Genomic DNA, 26,385 nt, shown 5'->3' with positions numbered 1-26,385 from the left:
GAGAGGTGGGACATCTCTACAGAGAGAGAGCCTGCTGGTAACTTGTCCAGGTCTGCTGAGTTAAATGCAGCTGGCAATTCCCCAGACAGCTGAAAAAAGGGACAAAAGGCAGACATGATGATCATCTGGTGATCTCCATCCAGACCTTCAGCTGAAGTTCCTACCAGGAGGCAGTTTAGCATGGGGCTGACTTCAGCTGACATCTGTTGGAAAAGTGTAATTTCAAGTTGGCAAAGAGAGCCTGAGACTGTACACGAATGGTCAGGGCACTCCACGAAAGAGACCCAGATCTTGACCATCTCTCCAGTGACACTACAGGAGAGTGATTTGGGAGGAAAGTCCTGCCTGTCCCTGTCTCCTCACAAGCTGAAGATCTAAAGACACTAAAACACAAAAATAAAACCTTCCTGAATCCCTGGCTACTGATCCACTCCCAGGAAATCCTTCACTGCATCAGGAATAAAGTTCTAGAGCTAAACAGGTTCCTTTTAAGGCTCTGGCAAATCAGACAGCAGATACCCAGTAACGTTAAGGCATATCAAAATCAGAATCATTAGTTATGAAAAAATTGCAACCAGGAGTCTATGAAAATGGGTCCTAAAGCATTTTATTAATCTAATCCTACAATAATCTATCTGAATTTCAGATACTGAGAACTAAACTTTCTCTGGACAGTTGTAAATTTTGGACGAACATTTTTATAGCCACGTATGCAGAACACTGGATTTAGAGGGTCCCTACCATGATCACCTCTCTATGGTCACATATCAGAATCCCAATTTTGGTTTGAGAAAAAAAATCATAAAACCTTTACATACATGAGAATAAACATACTTTTGAAACCATGGTATGGCAGATCATCTACATAATGTGGTGTAATGAAATTATATGTTTTTCTATAACAAAAGACCCAGCTGCGCAGGTTCTTTGTAGAAATGAGTTAAGTAATGTCAGGTTTAAAAAATAAAAACCAAATGAAATAAATCTTCCACTTTGCTGTCTTTCTGCCTTTGAGATTGTCATGATACAGCTCTGAAGCATCTTGTCTCTCAAACTTTCAAACCCAGGTGGGTTTTACATTTATAGAAATAATACCAGGCTTTACACATGATTTCCAAGGCCTTAGAGATGAAAGTGAGCATTAATGATCTTGACTTGTTGACAAATTGATGCTATATTCTTCTCTCACTTAATCTGAAGGGCAGGAACACAGCCAGCAGCAGTAGGCAGGGTACTGCCACTTTATCCTTTGGGTTGGGTACGCTGACAAAAAATTAAAATCACCCAATGAATGGATTAGATATGAATGCAGCTTCTTGAAATGCATGTTCAGTGGGCTCCAGACAAGAATATTATTAAGTGGTTAGACATCATTTGATGCTACCTGAATAATTCAATAGGTCTTTAAGTTTCAGCTGCCAATCACTGCAAACTGGCAATTACAAAGTCATCTACAAAAAAAGCTTTGTTCTAGTGAGATTAGACAAAAATATCACAATTTCTATGCTACCAGACAGAACAAAAGGAAAAAACCACTAAGGCTACAGTGACAACACAGTCCTGTGAAATTAATGGAACTCCTGAACACACCAAAGCTCTGCTTCTTATTACTCCAGGGCCATTTCCACTTGACAGACAGCATGGGGAGTATTGGGAGATAAAACAGAACACTAAAATCTGGATCTTTTCACACATAGTTGGACTGATGTAAGCACAAAGCAAAATAGAATGGGAGGAGTTTTAGGGTTGATAAAATTACAGAGAGCCGATTTCTAATGATGTGCGATAAAAAAAAAATCCCAGGTTTATTGGAGGAGGGGGATTAGCAAATTTACTATCCACCAGGTTTCCTTAAATCTAGAAAGCAACCTCCTGTGTGAAATCCAAGATGAATGGCTAACATTTCCCAAGTGCTCCAGTGAGAGCCATCTTTCTCCCACTCATTCTTACACAGGGACAGTTCAAGTTTAAACTCCTCATTCAGACACAGCTGGGCTTTAACCCCTGTGGTATCTTTTCAGACCCAGAGCAACCTCACCAGCATTGTTAATGAAAGACCAAAGTGTGTACAAAGTGTATGGAAAAGCAATATACACTAGGAGCTATATACATTAGTGCAAATAATTTCCTTCTCAGGAGTCAGGAGAGCCAGTGCCATGCACCAAGTTTTGGGAAAAGACACACCTACAGCATGGAATTAAGAGATTAGCTGTACTGAGCATACAAAAGCAGTATTAGACATTGCTTAAATGGTTCACACATTTTAAATGTCTTCATTTGTCCAGGATCAGAGCCTCTATGTGCAGCTGATCTTTGAAGAAAGTTCACATTTCAGTATTTGGCTTTGGAAGGAAGAAGAGATGCCAACTGTTGCATTTTTTTCTGCGTGCTTTTTTAAAGTCAAATGGTGCTGGATTACTACACCTACCTAGAGGGAAAAACTCGCCCATTTTCTTCTTGAAAATTTTGTAGTCAACCTCCAAAAAGACGCAGAAGATGATACGATCCACCTGTAAGAAACAAAATGATTCACAGTGAAAGCATCACGATCATCCATGTCGGCAACAACAGTCAATAAAGGCAAAGAAACTTTTAAGCCAATGTGCTTTTATGCTTCAGGCAAACAAGGAAACAGGGCTGCATGTCTTGACTTTATTGTACATCTGTGTTGTAATTTATAATATAACCTTTGCAATCACAGCTCACAACTGTATTCTTTGTTAACTGCCTCTTGTTTATGCAAACTGCTCTCGAGCACAGTATAAATGACTTTGGCATTCCAGATGAGAACTGGGATGCAATGTTTGATGAAAAAGTCATGTGGGGACTCCTAATAAGCATACAGAAGAGTAAATGGGTAAGCAAAGAGCTCTTTTTCCAATCCTTGTCCAACAAACCTATTTGCAAACCCATTTAGTATTTTAAAATGGCTTTAAAAGGTTTCATGTGGTTTTAATTTACATGAAACCACTTATTCTCACTGTAATACAAATAGAATGCAGCAAAAACACAAAAGCTGATTAGATGACAGGTAGCACACAGGGTAAATAAAACATTTAATATGCCATCTACTTAGCGAGGCTGAGCATATCAATGAAACCACAGCCCATAATGTATGCACCACCCACCAATGAGTTCAAATAAATTCTTTTGGGAGATCACTGTATGTGAAAAGCTTTTCTGAAACAGACCAAAAATAATTAAAAAGCTAAATAAAACAAAACCAAGAAATCTAAAGCCTTTAAGGCTAAAAACCACACACACTGAACTTCAGCCTTGCAATACCTTTGAGTTATTTATTTGCATTGCCCAGCACAAAACGCCTCTCTAGCCAAAACCCAGCTTGGAGGGGTGCTGTGGAAAACAAAAAGACCCTCTTACAGCTGAGCTGAGGGACCTGCAACCCAGTAATCATTTCTTTTTCTGAAGTGCATGAGAGGTTAACCACAACGGGATGAAGCAATAGGAAACTTGGCATCTTATGCTGTCACGGTGTCTCCACGGGCAATAGGACAATCTGTCACAGCACAACTCCTCAAGAGTGCCTTTTTGCATGTGCTAGAAAAATCACAAGCCTCCCCTCCTGCAGGGAAACAGTGAGAGGAACACTCTCAAGATGTAAATTCTTTCCCTTATCTTCAGTAGAAAATGCTGTCCTTTTGCTGCAGCTGGTCTTAGAAGTGAAGTCCAAGCCTTGGCTTTAAAGACTCTGTTATGCTGAACAGCTCAGGACTTCATTTTTGAGCTCCCTTTGGCACAGCCCAGTAGAATCCAGAGGGGGATGAGAGCAGGCAAGCACAGGCTATGCTGGAAAATACCAGCAGCTACTAACAGGGACAGGCTGGAACAAGAGGTGATGACAAAACCTCAGCTGGGATGATGTCATCTGAATGATCAGACTAGGTATGTAATACCACAACTAGCAATAGTAAAGGGGTAATGGACTCAAGTTGCACCAGGGGAGCTTCAGGTTCAGTATTTGGAAAAACCTCCTCATTGAAAGAGTGGTTAAGCACTAGAACAGGCTCCCCAGGGATGTGATGGAGTTCCCATCCATTTTACCATCCAGTGGGAAAAGTGGAATTCACCCAAAGGTTGAACGTGAAGACCTTGGAGATGTCCAACCTTACCGATTCTATGACACTCTATGAGACTGAAGGTACAAGCTGTGTTGGTGTTAAGGAAGAAGGAGGCTTGTGAGCAGGAGAAAAGGCAGCAGAGCAGGGAAGCCTATCAGCAGATTTTTCAGCAAGAAAACTGCCTGCTGCTGTCTGCTCATACGATGCTTACGGAGCCAAGCTGTTCTGTGCATCCCTCGTAAACAAACCAGGCTGGATCTTAAAAATGTTCTGGACCAGGGTATCAGCTACTCTTATAAAGGGATATAATAAAAAACTCAAATTCTAGAATACTAGTTATGGGCTCAAGCCAAAAAGCCATACTCATCTCCATACTCACAAATTCATAACGTAAAGCAGCATTGCCAAGAAGTGTTACATTTTACCTACGTGAGATTTGACATGATCTCTAAGGTCCCTACCAACCCAAACTATTCTATAACCTAAGTTGGTTGTTTTCAGGAGGGAGGCTTTAATCAGCAAGTGCTTAAATTACACTTCTTGTGAAAATTGGATCGGGATATTTCTGGGTGTTGCTAGATTGTCATCTTCCCTCTCTGCCTTGCAGACTTTCAAGCATTAAAAGTGATAGGCCCAACGAACCAGAACAGACAAAAGAGCAAGGACAGAAATGTATAAAGCAGAGGAGGAAGGATATTCCCATACAGAGAAGTTTCTGAGTCTCTGCATAGTCCCATATTCTCTGCTGAAAATCCTACAGAAATTTGCCTCATTCTGTATAGTCCAACTTCTCAAGATGTTCCCTTTACTTTTATTTATTCAGTGCAGCTTGCAATAGTAAAACTTCTCCATGAGAATTTCTACTCCTTCTAATATAATTCCTTAATTTAAAAATAGGGAATCTCTCTAGAATTGGCAGACTATTTCAAAATTTCTAGCCTCCTGACTGTACACATCCTATATATAAACCTGTTCCATTTCTTCTTGATGTGAGAAAAACTGCTCTATTTTTAAGTATGCATAAGATATTGTGATGACAGCTGAAATCCTGTGTTTATCTGATTGCATGGCATGTGTTGGCAGATAGTAAATCTGAAATTAACCCCTGTTCTATCATTCTTCCAGTCACTGGCTATTTTATCTAACGTCCCCAGCTAAAATAACTTGAGATTACGTAGGGAAAGCAAAACTTGTCTTCACTATGCCCATTCCAGCTACAATAAAGGAAATCCAAGCAACTATAAACCTACTTTTCCTGCTGGCCCACAAAAGCTCAGCGGGATTTTTGGGACAGTTAGGAGAGCCACTCCTTATTCAACAAGGAAATCTCTCCTCTCACGTGGCCTGGCAATGCCACCTTCATTAGAGTGTCACAGCACCCCTTTGTAGAGGATGAGGACAGGGCCCAGGTGAGACCCCCAGAGCCTTTTGCAGATGCCCAGCTCCTCCCCTGCTGACCAAGCACCACTCAACTGCAGCAGAACTGTAAAGGAACTCCAGGCTGAAGGTATTAAAGCTCATCCCCTGACTGACAGCTCTTTTTTTGAAGGCTGGTATTAAAATCAGCCATGCCCTGTCAGAGCCTGATTAAATTCTGCTCACTTTGCAGCTATGAATAGGTGGATCAAAGAACCCCAAAATCAAGAGCACTGCAGCACAGGAAGAAGGGAGTTAAAATGCATGAGCTGTTCACTTAGGCACCTTCACAGCTCAAGGCTGTGAGTACATTTGATTGTTTTGGGTTTTTTTTTTACCTTGGGCCCTGCTTTCCTGGCTTTATTTAATTTTGATGGGAATAGCTTCCAGGTGCTTTTGTTAGCAGCACCTGATAAGAATTAGTAAACTTCTGCAGGGCTTACAGGACTCAGGCTATTTTTTTAGAATCACAGAATGGTTTGGGTTGGAAGTGACCTCAAAGATGATCCAGCTCCAATTCCCCCATCATGGGCAAGAACACCTTCCACCAGATCTGATTCCTCCAAGCCCCACTCAGACTGGCCTTGGACACATTTTTTGCAGTAGAATGGACCCTAACACCAGAGTTTTAGAAGGACACAGCCATATCTCAAACTGAAAACATCTCCACTGGTGTTTTCAACTAATGAGATATGGGTATAAAAGCACAGTTGGTCTAAGAGCAGCACTGATCTTAGTGCAAAGGAAGTGGCAAGGATATTTCTTCTTGGTTTTTGATCTTTGGGGTTTTGTTATTTGGTGGCTTTGAGAGCTCTTTACATGTTGTGAGTTTTTAATTTATTGGTGAGTTGCTGCACCTTGGGTGAGTTCACTCACAGATGGTCTGTGGGAGCTCCATGGAAGGCTGGGCAGGCGGGTGCTCAGGGACATGCACAGGAATGATGGAAAGCTGCTGAGGGTCCCTTAAACTTGTCCTAAAGGGCCCTCCCTCCCCTCTACTGCATTGTGTGGGAGGACACTGCATGTTTACATGCACATCTCTGCATGCAGCTGCTGCTATAGTAGAATTTACAGCTGTATCGATATAAAAAAGAGAGCGATTTCTTACGTGGACATACAGAGATAGGATAAGGGGGAATGGTTTTAAACTAAAAGAGAAGAGATTAAGATTAGCAGTTAGGAAGAAATTCCTCACAATAAGGGTGGTGAGGCACAGGTTGCCCAGAGAAGCTGTGGCTGCCCCATTCCTGGAAGTGTTCAAGGCCAGGCTGGATGGGGCTCTGAGTATCCTGATCTAGTGGAAGGTGTTCCCGGCTGTGGCAGGGGGGCTGTGATGAGATGAACTTTAAGATCCCTTCCAACCCAAGCCTGTCTGTGATTCTCTCTGTATTTTAGCATCAAACATATCTATGCTTTTATCTCAGCTCTTTTGCTGTGGTCTCGGGCAGGTTGTGTGATTCCTCTGGCTTCATTTCCCTGCCTGCTTAGGGGACAGGAACACCTGGCTGTGCACCTATACATTGCTTTAAAGAGCTACTGCCAAGCACAAGCCACAGGACATGCCAAATGCTTTCACAAGTATAGTTGTATGTACACCCAAGTAATGAGCTGGACAGATCAAACACACATCTGAAGCAAAACTGATCAAAAGGCTTTCTAGACTATTTCATATAATGAGTGTTTCCATGTCGTTGCCACCCCGTGCCCTAACAAAATAACAGCTTGCAATGAAAACAAGCCCAAGTGCGTTTCAGCACTCCCAAGTATTTCATGCATGTCTCCAGCACCAAGACATTTACCTAGCAGGAAGTGACTGCTTTTTATATGCATCAGAAAGTTTCATCATCACTTAAATCTTACCAGAAAATACATGACAGAAAAACAATGAGAACTTGCAAAAATTTTTTCCCAATCCTAAATCAAATAATGATCATACAGCACAAAGAGAAGGAAGCAGCTTTCTGCTCTTTGTAGATGTAGCAAATCCATGCCATGAAACACTCCTGCCTGATCCCATTAGGACCTACTGTCATAAGGCAACAGTGAACACCAGAAGCTTGTAGAAACATTTTTAGTTTATCAAAATCACATGGATTTAATTAAAACTTCAGTGAAGCAAACCAGAGATTTTTTTTTATTGACTTCAGCATGCTTGCATCAGCACCTATACTTTGTAGCACCAGACAGAAAATTTACCTCCTCAAGAATTCAAGTTCTTCTGATAGAGACATTTAATTACCTTGAATGTCACATACTTTCTCCAAGATATCCTTAATAGTCACAGTTCAGAGCTGCCTGAACCCATCAATATGCCTTGACTACAAGGCCTGTAAGAAAGGAACTCTGAATGTTCAAAATTTTATGGGGCTTTGAGCAACCTGGTCTGGTAAAAGACCCCCAAGGCAGAGGGTTTGGAATGAGATGATCTGTAAGGCCCCTCCCAACCTGAGCCTTCTTGTGATTCAACAATGTTGGACCTTTTCCTTTGTTTGGACCATGTTTCCATGGGCAGCCCTGTTAGCTTTCATTGCCTGGCAAAACTTCAGTTTTAGAGACCAGTGAGAACAAAGCAACCCAAGTCAGGTTTTCAAGGCATGCTCTCACAGAATCAATATCTCAGCTGTGAGCAGCTCAGAATAAGGAGCAAGAGATTTTTAATGCACTCTAGGACCAGTGGTAGCTGGTCCCCGGACATGATGTAAAATCTCTTCTACTTCTGTAAGAAGGGCTCAGTTCTCTGTTCTGAGGTCCATATCTCTTTCTTGCTTATCTTCAGGGACTTTATTTGCCATCTCTTTCTTTTTGTCATCTCTTTCTATTTTTTATTTGCCATCTCTTTCTGTTTTTCTGACAGAGTTCCTCTCTGCCTGTAACTGAGCTGATGCACTGAACATGCAGAAGAACAGAGACCAACATCTCATCCTGCCCTGCTAAAGAACTGGTAGATGATATTCTCTCTTGGCGCTGGCAGTCTCCCCTTCAGTCTACCCTCTGCCTGATTTGATCCTCTGGTAATCCTATTCCACCCAACAGATGGAAACACCAGCTTTGTAGAATAACACAGCCATCTGCCATATACCTTCCAGCAGCTGTGATCCACTTTGCCAGAGATGCTGCCTTTCCTGAGCACCATGAACATCTGGCCAGCTGTCCAGATAGCAGCCTGCCTGACCAAACAGAGAAGACAGGACTGCATCTCCCCTTGGAGACCAGCAGGGTTGATGCCAAAAGTTTTCACATGCTTTCTGAAGTTCAGGCCCTATAAATATTAATTTCATAGCACTGTAAATTAAAAATCAGCCTCCTGGTATTATTACTAATTTCACAGAAACCATTAGAGCATAAAGCCTAGCTGACTGTCTGCTCCTTTTGGCATGACATCATGGTCTATAATCGCAGAATTACTCCTGAAAAGAACTTCAGTCAAGTATTTATGGCAAATAGAAAGCTTTGGTGCTGCCTTCATCCTGGGAACAAGATTTAAGCAGGGCAGAGGTGTCAGACTGGTGATACGGTGAATTTGACAATCAACGAACTGTGTGATGATGTTCACAAAGCTATTCACCTAGCCTTAAGAGCTTTTCTCTTGGCACAGCTTCAAATCCACTGCAGACCTGAGCCAAAACACCCTGTGTTTACTTGACCTTGCAATCCCACAAATGAGCCCAGCTTCAGGCAAACAGGACATCTCTGGATTACCCTTTAATCCAGGGAGAAATGTACTCCTTCAGGATACTGCTCTCTGCTTTTCAAGGACTTGAATTTTGAAATTCTTTGGAATCCAAAGCTAAATAAAAGAATTTACATTACTGCAAGCCTCTTGCAAGTAATGGTTTTAATGGAGAGTTATGATATTGCATCAAGAGCAAATACCTGTGGAAAACTAGCTGTAAAGAAGCAACTCTTACTTAAACCATCGTATTACTTAGTTAGCCATTGAAGGAAAAAAATAGAAACCATATGAATTATAAAATTATTCATGCTTATCATAGAGTGAAATGGTTTCTATGCTGGTCCTACTGTAGTTAAAAAACAGAATTAGAAAGTTATTATTCGTGCTTTAATATCCTCCTTCATGATGGAACACATACTTAGCTTGGAGTGAAAGATAATTAAAAGTCCCAGGGCAATTCAGAAAACCAAACCAAAATCAACAAAAAGCCCACTAGAAATTTATTACCAGCTTAAAATATTAATACAAACAGCATCCTAGTACATAAGGCTTTGCAACAATCTCTGCCTCTAAACCAAAACGTTTACTTTAACATTGAAACTCAATAAAAATTCAAAATATGGCCAGAATGTCTCTCCCTGTCCTTTGTGTCTGGTCCTACATGTCTGCTCATATTCAACAGCTGAGGGCTGTTGATACTCCCAGTATCACACAGCTACCAGACACACCAGTGCAGTTATCACTGTGGCCCAAGCTGGTCTCCACATAACTGAAGCATACTAAAACCCACAAAACTTTCCAGTGGAGAACCACTTCTACCCACAGTTCTCAAGCACAGGTCAGCATTACAGTTTTGTGATAGTTCTGACAGATCCCTGCTGTCAGGTGAAGATTTGATGTGCCCAAAGTCACAGAGGAACAAGAACAGCAGAAGTAGAGTAAGACCCTGGGTTTTTTCCTCCCATTCTCTTTTGACCAAAGATGCTACAGATGGAAAAAATAATTCCTATGAATGGTCACATGCAAAGTTCACAAGCTTCACTGCACACCACTGCTTTTCCTCTGGTGGAAATATATTTTCAATGCATCCGTGTATTGTGTGAATCAATACTGATAACTCTTTTCCCCTTATACATTGATTGTTTTTTAAGAGTTACTTATTCTTTGTGAGAGAATTCACTCTGTGAATACCTTCAATACTTTTTTAATACAGTGTATTATTCAAGGGCAGGTAGAGCGTTCCCTTTTGGCCTTCTTTGTGCTGAGCTGGTCCTTTTTTGTGCGTGAACAAAGCATCTGCCTGACAAGCAGAATGGTTGTCCTAAAGAACCAACCCGGATCTCAAACAAGAAATTGTAACAGCATTTTCACAGGAATTCACAATTTTGTTGTCGGCCATTTGTGTATGTCCCAGTTACTTACTGCACAATTATATGACAAATAAGATGTGACAGTCCTGTAGTGGTAATATAAACACAGACAGGCTATAAAATAACCAGTCCTTAATAGTCCACATGTGGTTTTGTTCTCAACTACAAAAAGTTTTTCATTTTCCTAAAGGTGAAAAAACGTGTAAAACCAGTCTAGGATTTAAGGGAACATCTCAGTATATTTCTTTTGATGGTCACTAAAATTTGCCAGGGAAGGGCCAGGAGAGTAGTTTAAGAATGCATTTGTTTTTACCAAGATATCCATCAATCTGCACAATTCACTTCTATGCCACACAAACACGATGACATCGAGCCCATTAATCTTTTCCAGCTTAATACCTACTGTCCTTTGAAGATACAGGTTTGGAATAGCTGAAGGCAACCTCCATTTTTCACAGCTCCCAGTCATAGGGCAGCTGACACAGCCAAGATATTCCTGTATTCAGCGAAACCGGGGGAATGAATGGATTCTGATGAATGTAATTTGCTATCTCAGTGACAAATGGCAAATGGGAAGAGAGGGTGTGCATGCAAATATAACTGCATTAAATAAGGGCTTGTGAAGGATAGTACTCTGAAAATATCTGATAGGCAGTTTTACAACAACCATGCCTTATGGAGGAGATAAATCATCAGCTTACTTAGAGTTATCATTATATCCTCATTGTGGAGCTTCGCTGAATAAGATGGAATTGTGGCATACAATCAAGCAGGGTGTTGTGATCCCATAAGCCAAGTTTTGCATCACATTTTACCTTACAACATCAGTTTTTCACCATCTTTTTACTGAAAGTTGGACTTAAATATCCCAAAGTTCCCTATGATTATGAGCATCCTAAACCCATCTGGGCACTGAACCTGTGATAGACTAATTCCCAAGAGCTGCTGTGCTCCAGCTCTGCTGGATTGAGCTGTCACTTTGGAAAATTCTCATGGTCTTGATGTTTTGTGCCAGTTTTCTTGCAGCACCACATAATATCTACTGATAAAATTGCCACTCCTTCCCAAGACCAGCAGGAGAATCAGCATTACTTGCTCAGACTCTACCACTCAAAAACCAAAATATGTTTGAACACAGAAATGTGATCACCTCCTTTTCACTATCCTAGTGGCTGCTGCAAGATTTTGAATACAAAACAGCCCCAGGAGTTAAAACCACACAGAGAGACCAAGTGATGACACCTCCTACACTTAAGACAGGTATGAGAATCAGAAAATCACAGGTTTGGGTTGGAAGAGACCTTAAAGAGCATCTAGCTGCAATCCCCCTGCCACAGACAGGGATGTCTCCCACTAGATCAGGTTGCTGAGGGCCCAATCCAGCCTTTCCTTGAATACAACAAATGGGACATGCACAATTTCTCTGGGTGAATGGTTCCTGTGGCTAAATTCTGAGTAATTTAAGTTTGGATGCTGGAGCCAGTGTCAGGAGGAGACAGCACCGCAGGGCACTGGGAACCAGGAGGAAGAGCAATGGGGATCCATTGTCCTGGAAAGCAAAGCTCCCTGCTGCTGTTGCTGAGGCTCCTGAAGGGTGCACAATGGTTGAACTGCAGAAAAAGGGCAGGAGAAACAATTCCTGGAAGATGATGATGGTTGAAACAACTTTTTAAGTGCACTGCTATGGGCAGGGTAAAACGGCAGTCATGCTAAACTCAGCAACAATTTTCTCACTGAGGCTGAACAAAGGTTTCACCCCACCTCAGGGGCTGGGACACTTTCCAGCTGTTTTCACGTTATTTTCTAAATTATTGGAAAGGAAATCTGGCTGGATCTTACAAAGTTGGTTAAACCACAACTTTTTAAAGTATTTTCATCAGAAGAGGACAGATAACTCCCACGTACAAAATTATATAAACATCTAACCCAGAAAGTTTCGTCTCAGGAAGCTTTTCAAAATACATGATGTGATGAAGTTTCTCAAACCTATTGTAAATGAGAGCAGTCCAGAAGAAAACTCCCACTGAATATTTCCCTCTCATCTCTCTCCTTCATCCTCCATTAATGTTCACATTTGTCACTCTTTATCCAAAGGCTGATGATTTCACAGGGGTTTTGGGGCAGTGCAACCAAATGCTTCCCACCCTGCTGGGAAGATGACAGCAGCACACGGTCACCAATTTTGTCTGACTACATCCAGGTTTCCAAAAATTCAACAGATGTCATAAAAGCTGCACTTTCAGGGGATGAAAAGGGCTCACCTAACCTGCAGCAATGTACTGCAAGTTCTCCTCACAGCACCTCAATCTCTGTTTGAGAAGAGCATGGGTAGAGACAACACTAGTAGAGAAAGTTATTAATTCCTAACCAATGAGGAACTTAAATTAAAAGCAAATTTGCTTTGCTTCCACAACAGATTAAAACTCCTGTTGTGGAAGCAAAGCAAAGGGGTAACAGACCTGCATTCCCAAGAAAAAAGGCCGTATGGCATAACTTGAAACAGCTCTGAAACCATTGTGTGGTATTTTCAGGGTCTCCAGGACGAAGGAGGAATTAAGAATCTGACTTCATGTTCTTAGAAGGCTAATTTATTATTTTATGTACTTTGATTAAAGAATGCTATACTAAACTATACAAAAGAATAGACAAAGGATATAGACAGAAGGCTTAACAAGATACTAATGAAAAACTCGTGACCTTGTCTAGAGTCCCGACACAGCTGATGGTGATTGGTCATTAAGTTAAAACAAGTCACATAAAACCAATCAAACAACCACCTGTTGGATAAGCAATCTCTAACTACATTCCAAAGCAGCAAAACACAGGAGAAGCAATCAGATAATTATTGTTTTCATTTTTCTCTGAGGCTCCTCAGCTTCCCAGGAGAAGAAATCCTGGCAAAAGGATTTTTCAAAAAATATGACAGCAGCACCATTGCTCTTACTAAAACCTGTACTGAATCATTTAAGTAAATATTACCTAATCTCTCTCCTTGAAGAGAATGTTTTATGATTACATTATTTGTCATTTAGAGATCAAATTAATCTCACTAACGCAAGCTATTAAAGACCATTTTCCAAGGACAAAGGCTGATTTTCTTAAATACTGTATATGTCTTGCTCTAATACTGGAGATAATCTTTTTGCCACCAGAAAAAGACAGAACCAGACAAAAATTAAATTTAATATTAAATTAACAGTACTACTAGAAAAAACACTTCCATTCCCAGGATGCTCACACTCCAGTGTCTCTTCGAAAAATGAGATCAACTCAGGATCCTTTGCTTACTGCATGTCTAGAGGTACACCCTATTTGTGCCTGAAACCCTCAGGTGGGTTCAACAAAATAATGCTATTTTTGTTAAATAGTGGCTGTAGAATGATGAGCTATTTTTCTAAGATTTTGCAATGCTTGATTCCCAGCATCCTGAAGGAACCCAAGCCAAGAGTCAGCATGACCTAAATGCAACCTCTGCATGTTTCTTGCTCATCAGAACTGAGGTCAGGAGGAACAATGAGCAGCAAGTCAGGCAAATTGGATGTAAAATACTTATTCCCAAACACTCAAGAACTTGAGCTGGTGACTGGGTCAACTCATGGAATGGCTGCACCTCAGAGCCTGCTTTTGGGATGTCTGTAGCTGTGAGAGGCTGGGACCAGGAAGGAAGATCTGTGCTTGAGAGCAGATGAGATTATAGATTTGGCATTGTGAGCTGGGACAGCAATCCAGCCAAAATGCCCTCACGTAAAAGGTCATTAAGCCAGCTTGATGCAATTGACAGATGCCTTCCTGACAGAGGATATTGCAAGTCTAATATAGGTTGTTTAGGAAAAGTCCCAAAACCAATGGGATATAAATGTCGACAGCATGCCAACACTTTTCATAGGAATCAATAGGGGAAAAATGAGATTCATCTCTAAGGGATCGCTTCTAAATTAATTTTAATAGATGGTAATAGGCTGACAGTCCTCTGAAAACAGCCAGCAGATGTTCCAGCACTTTACCAAGCCCCTATGCTTAACATTGGGTTTACCAATTCCACAAAATCCATCTTGTGGATGGAGCTCTGTTTCTGCAGTTAGAATACTAATGATGGCTCTTAGCGGGTTTTGACTTCCACCAGTGTGTTTAGCTCTGCTGTGTGGATTGCAGAGCACGAGCAAGTGAGCAGATTTATGATTTACTAGAAAGGACAAGAAGTTGCCTTTTTATGGTACGTTGCTGTCAACAGATAACCTTAGTTCTATCTATCTCCTCATCATAAGGTAAAATGCATCTAAATTACTAAGAAGATGCTCAAATAAAATTGAGAACATCAGAACAATTTATACAAGCTGCTCAAATGCACTGATGCATATAAAGTCTCCAAAACCATTTATTGTCAAAATGTCAATGCTAAATGCATAAAAATGTAACTTACTTTATTCCATTAATTAAGTAATGTGTGCACAGCACTCTGAAAATGTAAAAGCACTTTGAGCACTGAGAGCTAAACAGTATTATTTTCACTCATGTGGACACACTGTATGAATCATACATAATAATCACTTCTTGTGGAAAGTGTTTTTGGTTCACTGCCAAACCCTAACCTAGAGATTTGGCACTTCTGTTCAGTAAAACATCTTTAAATGGTCCTATTTGGACTCCAGCTGGAAATTTTCTGCAACACATTCGTTACTGAGTCCTTCTCAATATATACCAGGTATACAGTTCCTTCAAAACTCTGTAATTAACATTGTATAGAGAGATTGTAAACACTTAATTGCATTCTCATTTGCACAGAATATTTGAGAAGAATGCCTCACTAGTGTTAGCTGTGATTTAACTCATTCTCTTTGGCCTGTACAAGGTGCAGCAGGTGTAATGGCTGCAACACAGCATTGGGACTCCCTCTCATCTTTGTGAGAGTTGTAGGCCTTAGATTATTTTCTGATCTCCTGGTGGAAAGGAGATTGTGTAAAAAAGTGATTATGTAAGAATGATGGTATCATCATTATCTATCCCTATCATTGCTGTGACATGCTTCCCTCTAATCCCCCTCTGACTGGACTTTGTTTTTCTCTCCTCTATCTTTTGTGACTGAGGAGATGCCATGACTGTGAGCTTTCCTTCCCAAATGAGAGCTCAGAGAGCTTTCACAAGGGTCATGTTTTGTACCTACAAGCACATCTGTTGCATCTGTCTTGAAAAAAAACAAGCCTGGCTATCCCTGCCTTGCACAAAGTTATTTCTCCATGATCACATTCACAGGGGAAAGTCTAAAATAACCAGAAACCAATAAAACTACATCATTCTCCTGATTAGTTAAGAGGAACAATGATGACTTACAGCTGGCCTAAGTACCACCTGTGAACAAGTCAGCTCCATGTTTCCAGCTTCCTGGCTGACCTGGTGGTAATACGCTCTTATCCTTGTTATAGCTCTCAAATCAGGAGATATTTTATGCATGCCTTGTATTTGTTTAAACACATGCCTATCCATATTATAAATTAGTCTGTGTGGGATTAACCTAGCCAAGAATTTCTCTGGTAAAAGTATTTCTGGATGTTCAGAACCTTGTCTGTAACACACTGCACCCATCCCTATTAACAACTCCCCTACTGTACCCTTGATAACAGATAGGTGTGTTTACTCAGCATCATTTTTTATTCTCCAATTAATGGAGAAAGAGAAACAAGAGTGGGAAATATCTGATGTGGTCAACATTGCTCTGTAAAGTTTGGACAGATTTGCTCCACTCGAAACAAGAGAAATTATTTCGGGGACTCTTAAAAAGAAAGAAAAGAAATAAATTATATTTGAACTGACTGGCTTTGAACAGATGAAACCTTTTACAGGGTTTATTGTGTCAGCTTACAAACCTTTCTGGGGGCAAGGGGCAGCTACACTGCATATCTTATCCATAAGGTAAACACAGCGAGATCCCAGAGCAGCTCCCAGCATCACGTGGCTGTGCAGGACTTGCATGGACAAGCTGAGCTTTGGGGGGCCCCATGCTCAAAATGAAGGGTGCTCCAAGCCTGTCAAAACATTGCTCAGCTCCTGCTCTAATTCTGCCTGGCTCTGTGGTGAGCTCTCAGTCTTTGCCACTCAGAAAGCAACATCTTTATCTCATTTCAGCTAGACAGGAATAGGGAAAGGGCAGGGGAGAGTCAGCTGCTGTGACACAGCAGGCTGGGCTGGGCTGGTGCAGGTCAATTTGGCTCCTGGAGGGCTACAGCAATTTTCCACAACAAAGCCTCCTGCCTGGCACCTCGCTTTCATGCAGATGCTCCAAAGGTTCAGTAATGCTAGGTGTTAAAAAATCCATATGGCCCTGTCAGGATTCCAGATACATACATTATTCAATAATAAGTTCCAGACTTATGTAAAACTCTACACTGGCTGTATATCTGCTGTAGGGGGAGGGGGAACAAAGGAAAGAATAAAAGCATATCTCATGCAAATACAGTAGATAAACCATTTCAATTCCAACAATCAACTCCCAGAAGTGATGTGGGTTTATCTGGCACCTCTTTTTAATAACTCCAACCTATTCCCTGCAACCTTGGTTCTCTGCAGCCTTGAGTGTGGAGAGGACGAGGAGTTCTTGATCTCACAGAAAGGGTAATTTGTGGCTCTCTTTCACACCACACAGCCAGGACGTGACTGCAACACCTATGGAGTCAAGCAGCTCCTTCCAGATTCTTTACTTCTGATTTCACCTGCAACTATGCAGGAGCATCCACATGGATGTGTGGAGCATCCACAAAGCTGATCCTGGAGACAGCTCCACCTGATTTAGCTTCTGACTCCCATGTTCAGTAGTCCCATGTTAAAACCCACACAGCATGTCCCTGCATTTACATTATTCATCACCATCAAAACCAAATGATTACTCACTGTGGATCATGTCATACCCACCCAAAGCTCCACATTCTTGTGTCTGGTAACTCACTCAAATTTCACTTCTGTAAGACTAATGTGCTAAGAGATAAGTTGAACATATCTAAATCTCTGAAAATCAGTTTTCTCAAATATCTTCCCTTATAAAAATATCTGCTCCAGAGCTGTGATTTTTATGCCAAGAGTCAACGCACAGTGACTGTATATGGTTAAATTACAACTCTCTAAAACGTGGATTTATAATACAGATAATGGAAGTCCTCCTATAACTGTAACATTTCAAATCTGCCATCTCCAAAAATGTCAGTTTTCAAGGGATGCCATCTGATGGTTTGAGCTGCCTCTTGATCAATGGCAAGATGATGCTATCTTGGGGGAGGAAGACTTTTATTATTTTTCAGTTACTGTGCAGGATGAAGATGGCACCTTCCTTCTTAGAAGGCAACTCTGCCTACCAAGAAATTCTGTTTGAGTGATTGAACTCCTGTGGCACTAACACAGCATTCTGTTCATACTACCTCACACTGCCTGCAGAACTAAAAACATACTGTGGTTGTAAGCACCATATTTACAGCCTTAATCACGACAGCTTAAAAAATCACAGCATTTCACAAACTAATAAATGTGGGCATCTCTTCTGCCTTGTCATTTCTGAGCTTTTAGGAACTCAGGTCATGCTCTCACCTGCTTTCTCCAGCTACAAAAGACCAGAATATATTAAAAGCACACATGAAATAGCTTAAGAAAAGAAAATCTTTGTCTTGTCTAAGCCTTCAAAGCCCAAGCTTTCAGAGAAACATCAAATATCACAAGAGCTGGCAACAATAAGACTGCATTTTCCATTCTTCAGAAGTTGAGGAGCACCAGAAAAACACCAAAGCAGAGGCAGGTGACCTGGTTGAAACTCCCCAGTATGATTTACAGGGTTGCTCTGGCTGTGACCTGTTCACACTGCACTCAGTTGGGATTCTTTAATGATGAGGGGGCTTGGGCCAGGCTCACCCGTGATGGCCACTGCACACTCCTGGAAGGTGGGTCACTTCCCTCCTTCCATTGCCTGTATATAAATGTCTTTAGGTGGATATTTTCTCTTTGCTGCACTGAAAAGGGAGCTGCCATCTTTTTTTGTAGAATGGGTTGTTTTCCCCTGGAACACCAAAGAAGCAGCTCTGATGATCTGAAGCAGCAGCAGAAGGAACAGCTCTGGAAACAAGCTTTTGTTTTCTGCTGCACTTTTCCTCCCACGTGCTGCAGGATGTACTGCCACTTGGACCTGTGTTTCTGAGCTCTCTCACAGGAGCCTGGAATGCTGCACTGGGGAATAATCCCAGTGAAATGAAGAACCTGCTGCTGCAATGCTGCCAGGCATGGAGCAAGCCAAGGAGCTGCACTCAGCTGCAGCTCCCAGTCACAAAGCTATCACTATCCTAACTTTTCCTTCACTAACAAAAAAAGCTCAAGAAAACTCAAAAATAACCTTGAGAGGATCTTGCCTGTAGCCTTGGAAGCCTTTGTGGGGCTTCCTGCATGGAAGGTTTCAACCTGACCTGTTATCAGCATTTATCTGCAAAGGTAATTACTTCAATCATATTGCCTGTTGCCAGCTCCTGTGAGTGTGAATTGCTTGATCTCAGGGTCCATAATCCAAGCTGGTGAGTTGGGAGGTGTTGCAGACAGGATTCCTTCAGTGAACATCAGTACAACTTGAAAAGAAAATTGTTTGAAATAAACTGTACAGCCACGGGTTTTGAAGCCTGAAAGCTACAGAAAGCAGCCATTACAAATATTTTAAATCAAGAACCACAATATGATTTCTGTTGAAATAATACAAATATACAAATCACAGATTTTAGGAGTTTTAATGGGTTTTTTACCCCATCATAACTTTCAAAACAATGTACTTCCTTTATGTTCAAGTTGTGTTTGTTTATGAAGTTCTCTGCCTTAATTTGGTGCTACTTTGATGGAATTTTTTTTCTTTTTTCCTTTCCTCTCTTTTTTTCCTTTTATTTTTTTTTCTTTATTTTCCCCCTCCTGTGAAGCCAGGCTACAGCAGCTCATCAAAACGAAGCAAGGTAGCCTGAATTTTCTCTTACTTGTTTTTGTGATGTATCCACAGCAGCAATCTGATCTCATCATGAAACAATTGCAGTAAGGATATCTAAGTGGATGCCACAGCTCTGCTGAGACATAATAAAGTGAAATGAACCAAAAAAAAACCCAACATCATCCCAATACAAATCACATAGCTAAGGTGGAGTGAGGTGCAAACAGAATATGAGTACTGGAAGAGGAAGATAAAGCCAGAAATGCCTAACACTTTTAGATTATTTTTAACATATTTGGGGAGTGCATAATTAAGGGATTTTCAGCAGTAAAACCCAGAGTTGTTGTGGAGCACTGCACTAATCAGTAACAAGAGAAAGGGTGAATTACAGCACTTTCCACTGCAGTTTGAACTACTGCCTTGTAAGATAAACACTATTGATTGCTTTTCAGCCTCCTCTCTATTAGAAAGAGACTTCTAATTTTGGGAAATCAATAATAAAAGGTAGCAGAACATACACCCCACATTCCTCCTCCTCCCCAGCCCCTGGCCCTGGGTCCAGTTCTCTTCACATAAGCCTGGAAACAGGAAAGGACAGAACCACACAGTAAATTGGAAGATCATTGCTGATGTGCAGGGTGGAGGGTTTGCCCCTTGGGCCACATTCTTCTTCAGCACTGAATCTGCAGCAGAATCAGCATCCACAAACTACTGTTTTAATTTCCTGACAGAAAAAAATTGTCTTGCAATGCTTGTTTTAACATAGTTTTTTTAGCTCTCATTTTTTTGTATCTCAGCTGCCTTCAGTGCCTGAAAATTAACTCCTTAAGTAGTTTAACAAATATCTTTTCTTTTTCAAAGCAAAGGCTTTTGTTAGAGGCCAAAATAGCTTAAGTTTTCAAGCTGTGGGGTCCTTTCTAGTTCTTTTGTCAGGCTCATGATGTTAGGGGCCAAAAGGCATCAATTTAACAGCAAAGGAATGGGTGGTGGTATTGAATTACCAAAGCTGGTGTGTTGGGAGGCTGTTTGGGTCTCTGCTTTCTGGTAGGTGTTTTTTTGGAGGATGGCTGTGTTTCAAGGCCAATTCTTTAAAAGCCCACCAGACAATGCCAAATCTCCAAGAACAGATATACACAAAACACTTCATAAAGCATATTTAGGCAGACATTGTGCATTACATACCATGTAAGATGCCCTGCAAGCCTTCCAAGAAAAACAGCAACACTGACTGAAGGCAGGCCAAGGATTTTCTCATTAGCATGAGCAGAGGTTAGGCAGGCATGCAGCATTTCCCCTGCCTGTTTCCATTTACAGAGGCACTCCTAGGAATATTATACCTAATACACAGCTAGATAGTCTACAAAGAAATAGTTGTGGTTTTTTCCTGTCTTCTGCTGCTAAACTCCTGTCTGCTTGGTATTGACATGATTTCCCCTGAAAGTGGTGAGGTTTACCCTCATATGACACTGCTTTTCTTGCAGTCTGACAGGGAATGGTCATAACAGGCTGGTATTAAAACAGCAATTTTTCTGGTGACTGTCTTGTTAAAGCAACTACCTGTGGCCATTATCTGAATGCATCATTTAAGTCTTTGATGGCAAAATGTTTAAATAAATAAGAGAGAACAAAAATAGCTAGCAAATATCAGGAGATGATTATGTGGCTAAACCTATAAATGACAATGCTACAGGAACAGTCAGAGGTATTTTTAATAAAGTAATCACAAACAGATTAATATCTTGGAAAGCAACTGGGCATTTTTCTCTTCCAAAGCAATGGGATTCTCAGCAGACTCTAACCAGTCCTCATGGAAGTGGAAATGTGCTTATCTATATCCATCCCCTCTGATTGCCTCACTTCTCAGCACAAAGGCAAATCAATAACAGGACTTGTTATTGAGAGAGGTCTCAAGAGTCAGGCACTGTGATCACACCTATAATCCTGCAGGAATCTATTTCCAACAACTAAATCATCTCCAATGCAGCTGGCATATTGTTTAGAGCTGCTGTGCAAAGCCTGTGATACAGGGAAGGAAATAAAACTAGATATGGGGTATCCATGCTGACCTCCTGCCTCTGGATCTGACTCAAGTACCAAAGGTTATTGCACTAAAATAATGCTTTTGATTGCTTGCATTTCTGGGATGGAGACCTCTGTTATTAGAGAAAACTCTGATTCTCTGCACAGTGCCTATGGATGGGTTTCTCTCACTCTCATTTGGATGACCAATTAAGTGCCCAGGGCAGTGGAAGGGTTAAGCATTGATCTCTGGGCTCTCCTGGCATGCCAGGGATGTGCTGCTAATAACACTGGTGGCAGCTTCCAGAGCTGTGACTCCCAGCATGAGAACAGCTTCTGATCTGATGAAAATTCCTCCCTTGCTCCAGCAAACACCCCATCATTTAGGAGTTTTGAATGTGCTAACAGCTAATTTATTAAAGGACTCCTACCGTGTCCATGTTTACAGGGCTCAGGCTGCACACAAAGGAAAAGACTATTCCAGACACATAAGGGGAGCAGAAGAGAGCTGTATTTTTGGAAAGGCAGCACAATGTGCCAGGAGAAGGGCTGAACTGATGAAAAGAACAGCTATGATTTTGTGCTGAGACTTCTTTCAGCCCTGACTAAAATGAGCACAATTACAGATCGGAAAAGATGAATAATGAGAATAATATGTCTTTTACAAACGGTGAAATAAAGTGAAACAAGTTCAGGCTACAAGTCCTGAAAAATGTGGAAGTTTCCTAGATGCTTACATATGGTAATAAAGGCAAATGTGCATTCTGGGCAGACAGATATTTAACCAGTCTCATATTATCAAGTGTTGTTTCTTTTTAGAAAGGTTCCCCCTATAAATCACTATAAATGTCAAGGTAAAATTTCTCAGACCAAAAACTAGTCTCTGACCCCAAACCAGGGGCATAAAAGGACCGAGGAAAAACGGAGGCTGCATCTTCCAATGAATTCTGCTTTTAACTAAGAAAATAAGATACCTTCCAAAATTTTGAACAAATCCCCCATCTTCTGCACAAAAAAAAAAATGCTGTAAGAGACAATTTCAGTCACCTCCAATTATAATCACATTCCAGATGTCTGTCTCTCTGACAAGCTGTTAGAATGCCAAAGCTAGAAAACAGAAGCCCAAGAAATAAGCAGGTGTCCTCCACATACAGCATTACCTCATTACCTGCAGGTAAATATTGGGCACAGCCTGAGTTTAGAAAATAAGGTTAAGTGCAAGGATCACCTGATTAAAAGCTAATAGGCTAAATAATTCTGTGCAGTTTCCAGACACTAACATTTATGTGTTAAGATTTCCACCTGCCAGCTGTGTTCTCCTTTCACTGAGAAGTATTACAAAAATAATCTTAACAACTTTCATATTCATTTAGTTTAAAGATTTACACTTTAGCTTTCTTTTAAAATACCACTGTTGTAAGCAAACCACTTGATGTGTTGTCAAGTGATACTCTAATGAGGACAATTTCTAGTGGGCTTAAGTAGCTGAGGGAAAAGAAATAAAAGCAAGGGTCAAACAGCATGCTGAAAGTATGTTTATCTTTTTAAGGTACTGCCTTCTCCCTGGGGCTCTGATGTATGCTTTATGAAAATATACATTTCTATTATGAGCCCTTACAAATATGATGACATCACCTCTTCCTCACTTCATTCTGTCTGTATTTGTATCAACTTAAAATATATTCACAACATTTTTGGCTCTGTGAATAAATTTACATGTTAAGAAGCATTAATTACAAGTAGCAATGTCCTGCTCCTTGTTATGCAGAGTTGATATGATCTACAGATGCCTACATTAAAAACTCCTTGCATGTGCATGACCACAAATGGCACGTGGTCCTTCCAGCACAGCACAGTCATGTGTGTGATGGGGCCACCCTGTGCACAAGGTCTTCCTCATTCAACTTTACTTTTTACCTATCCCTTACTCTTTCTAGCCTCCCAAGACTCCTTGGAAGAAGAAACACTGTTCCTAAATGCTTGACTGTGTGCTGTGAGTAATCCTTTCTCTTTCAAGGAAGCTGCTCACAGCACTATTCCATCCCTGTTTGTCCAAGCTGTACTCCTGCCACTGTGCCTTGTGGCTCCCCTGACTTTTAAAGCAGTCAGACCTCAGTCTGTTGGTTACTTTCATCATCTGAAGTACTCTTAATATATCAATTTACCTCAAAATGCTTAACAGTCACCTTCCATCTGTAATTTTCCTCCAAACATGCCTTATAAACAGGTTTAGATCCAACTTCTCCACCAAGGACCCCTGAAGTTCTCCAGTCTCCTGAAGCTGGTCATCTTTCTAGGAGCTTTAGCTCCCTACACCAGAGAGATGCCTAAACAACATGTTCCACCACCATTCTTCTCAAGGAGGCACAATGGAAGAGTTTTGAGATGACCTTAATGCCCCACTTTGGATGTTCTGCTTCCTAAGCTTTGCTAGTGCCTGGTATGATCTGGACCACAGGCAGATGTGGCTCCACATCCCTACCAGGAAAGCCAGGTGGTGGTGCCCACAGTGGGCATATGGGGAAAAAAGTCAAATACAAGAAAAAAAGACTAGAAAAAATTAACCTGGAGGAAGACACAGAAGAAGATTAAACCTTGGGGTTTTGTTGCCATCTTATCACAGGGGTTCCATACTGCTGTCTCCTTATCACAAAAGTTTCATCCTTCTTGGTGTTTCTCATGGGCAGCTCCTCAGAGCACTGACTCTTTCTTCTCACAAAGCAACCAACTGACTCCAGTGCCCTTCTCACCCAGCCACCCCTCTCTTTTATAGCATCTTCTTCTCCTTGGTTACAGCTGTGGCCTGGTAAAGTCAGGCCTGCTCCCAATCTTTGATCATTGGCCCAGCTGCAACTCCTTAGGGCTGAGATTACTTTCTACACTATCTTTATTTTCCTCTATTCTATCTCCTTACAGGGTTTAACCAGTAGGGCATTGGTACACTCCTTACAGCAGTTTCAGGGCTGTGAAGTCCCTTGAGGGGTTATTTTGATGCTCAGCCTATGGATTAGCTGTGCTTCTGCAGCTTTGGATGCATGTATCTCCCTCACCTCATCTGCAGATCACTCACACTGATATTGGCTAGTTTTCTCTTTTGTCACCACATTATTGTCTCTGTTAAAAACCATCCTGCATCGCTCTTCTGAGGTTGCTTAGATTGCTCTATTTCACTTAAAATAAGTCTGTGACATTTGATGTGAAGTTACCCATAATTATAAGGTACTGAAAATACATCAAAAATAATCCTACATACTTTTTGTGTCTATATGCTTGCAATGCTGGCAACATGGATGCACTAGGCTGAGAGGCCAAAATATTTTAATATCCATGTGCAAGGGACCAGAAAACGTACCCCAGAAAATAAGTTATTAAATTAAATGAAGATCAATTCATTATTTATGGATGATACTCTGCTAAAAGTCACCACAAGGTCAAAGAAAGATGGAACAAATATTTATACATCACCCTCCTAGAGCATAACCATATTAAAAAAAAAATTCTGCTGTCTCCTGTTTCTGCAGCTCCTCTGAGGACTATGGCAATTTCACCTGATATTCAGAAGATTCTGAATTATTTTGAAGCACCTTTCTGATGTGCTTTCAGAAATTCTACCTCTAACAAGCTGCTTCCTTTGGTGCTTTTTTGATTCTTTTTCCTAAGCTGCTGGAGATTTGGATGGCAGTCATGAGCCAGTTTCCACAACCAATTTCAATCCACAAAAGCAAATTAGGCAGAGAAGAGTTCTCATGAATTCTTGGTACTGCATTTTCTGTTTGTGCAATATATTCCAGGAAATTCTGGTCATCCTCATATGGATGATAAAGAGTAAGATTGTCACCATGTGAGGAGGGAGACATCCACCTCCAGTGTTGATAAGAAGCCATTATACCAAATCCAAACTGGTTAAAGGGTGTTGGTGGGGGGTTTGTGGTTGGTTTTTTTTTTGTTGTTTTTTTTTTTTAATTTAAGTTCTAGCTTTTATTAACCAAAAAATAAAAAAAGAGTATATCTCCAGTACTGATCAGTTACCTCCAAAAGTATATTTAAGTTCAAGAGTCAAAACATTGATTTTTGACAGTTTCAAAAAATGATACTCAAACAGAAATGGCAGAAGCAATATCCAGGGCAGTGTCATTGAAGAAACATGTCACAGTTGTTCACTGGCTAAGCCCAGAAAAGTCTGCCATCTTTTGGTACCACAGAAATGTATGTTTGCCTTTTCCCAACAGTTAAAGAATGTTTAAAGATCCATTGCTTATGCTCTCTCTAATCGCCTGCTCTGAGCCTGTGGCTGGGGACTAATTAGAGTAACTACTAAAATACCCCAAACATACATTATGCTGTGTATTTTACTGCAAATATATTATAATGAATTTCAATGGGCAAAGAAAAATTGGGTATTTAAATTTCCTAGCAGAAATGTGGATTCATGAAAAGAAGCCCCTAGGATGGGAAGAAAATATTGGTACCTATATGCTAACAAGATTTCTGACATTCATACCTCTGGGGGTCAAATAACTGACCCCAAACTCCTCAGTCTTGGGACCAGACTTGCTTTTTAACATCCAAAGAACTGTAGACTAGTTCCAACCTGACAAGTGCTGTTCAAGGCCAGGCTGGACAGTGCTCTGAGCAATCTGATCTAGTGGAGAGTGTCCCTGCCCAGGGCAGGGTGGCTGGAACTAGATAAGCTGTAAGGTCCTTTCCAACCCAAACTATTCTCTGATTCTTTAAGTACAAGCTGGATGGAGCCATTATTCTCAGAGAATAAACAGAAGGGATGAAGTTTCACAGCGCTTTAAGGGACCTATGAGAAAATGGACAGGCTTTTTAAACATTTTCTCTAATTCTTTTTCATTCCATTTTTCCTCTTAAACAAAAGCAGGACTTATTCCA

General features: G+C 40.9%; 1 protein-coding gene across 4 annotated transcripts in view; it reads right to left on the bottom strand.

The window, feature by feature from the left end:
* MACROD2 (mono-ADP ribosylhydrolase 2) overlaps positions 1-26,385 on the bottom strand; it is an 851,553-nt gene that overhangs the window by 77,807 nt on the left and 747,361 nt on the right. For all 4 annotated transcript variants that reach the window (XM_077176111.1, XM_077176112.1, XM_054629913.2 and 1 more), the window contains one exon: positions 2,429-2,510. In XM_077176111.1, the coding sequence (XP_077032226.1) occupies positions 2,429-2,510 (82 nt within the window). The remainder of the gene's footprint in view (positions 1-2,428; positions 2,511-26,385) is intronic.

This window comes from Agelaius phoeniceus, chromosome 3, assembly GCF_051311805.1.
Source record: "Agelaius phoeniceus isolate bAgePho1 chromosome 3, bAgePho1.hap1, whole genome shotgun sequence".
Lineage (NCBI taxonomy): Eukaryota > Metazoa > Chordata > Aves > Passeriformes > Icteridae > Agelaius > Agelaius phoeniceus.
The sequence above is the reverse complement of the archived record's forward strand: the minus strand, read 5'-3'. Positions and strand labels throughout refer to the sequence as shown.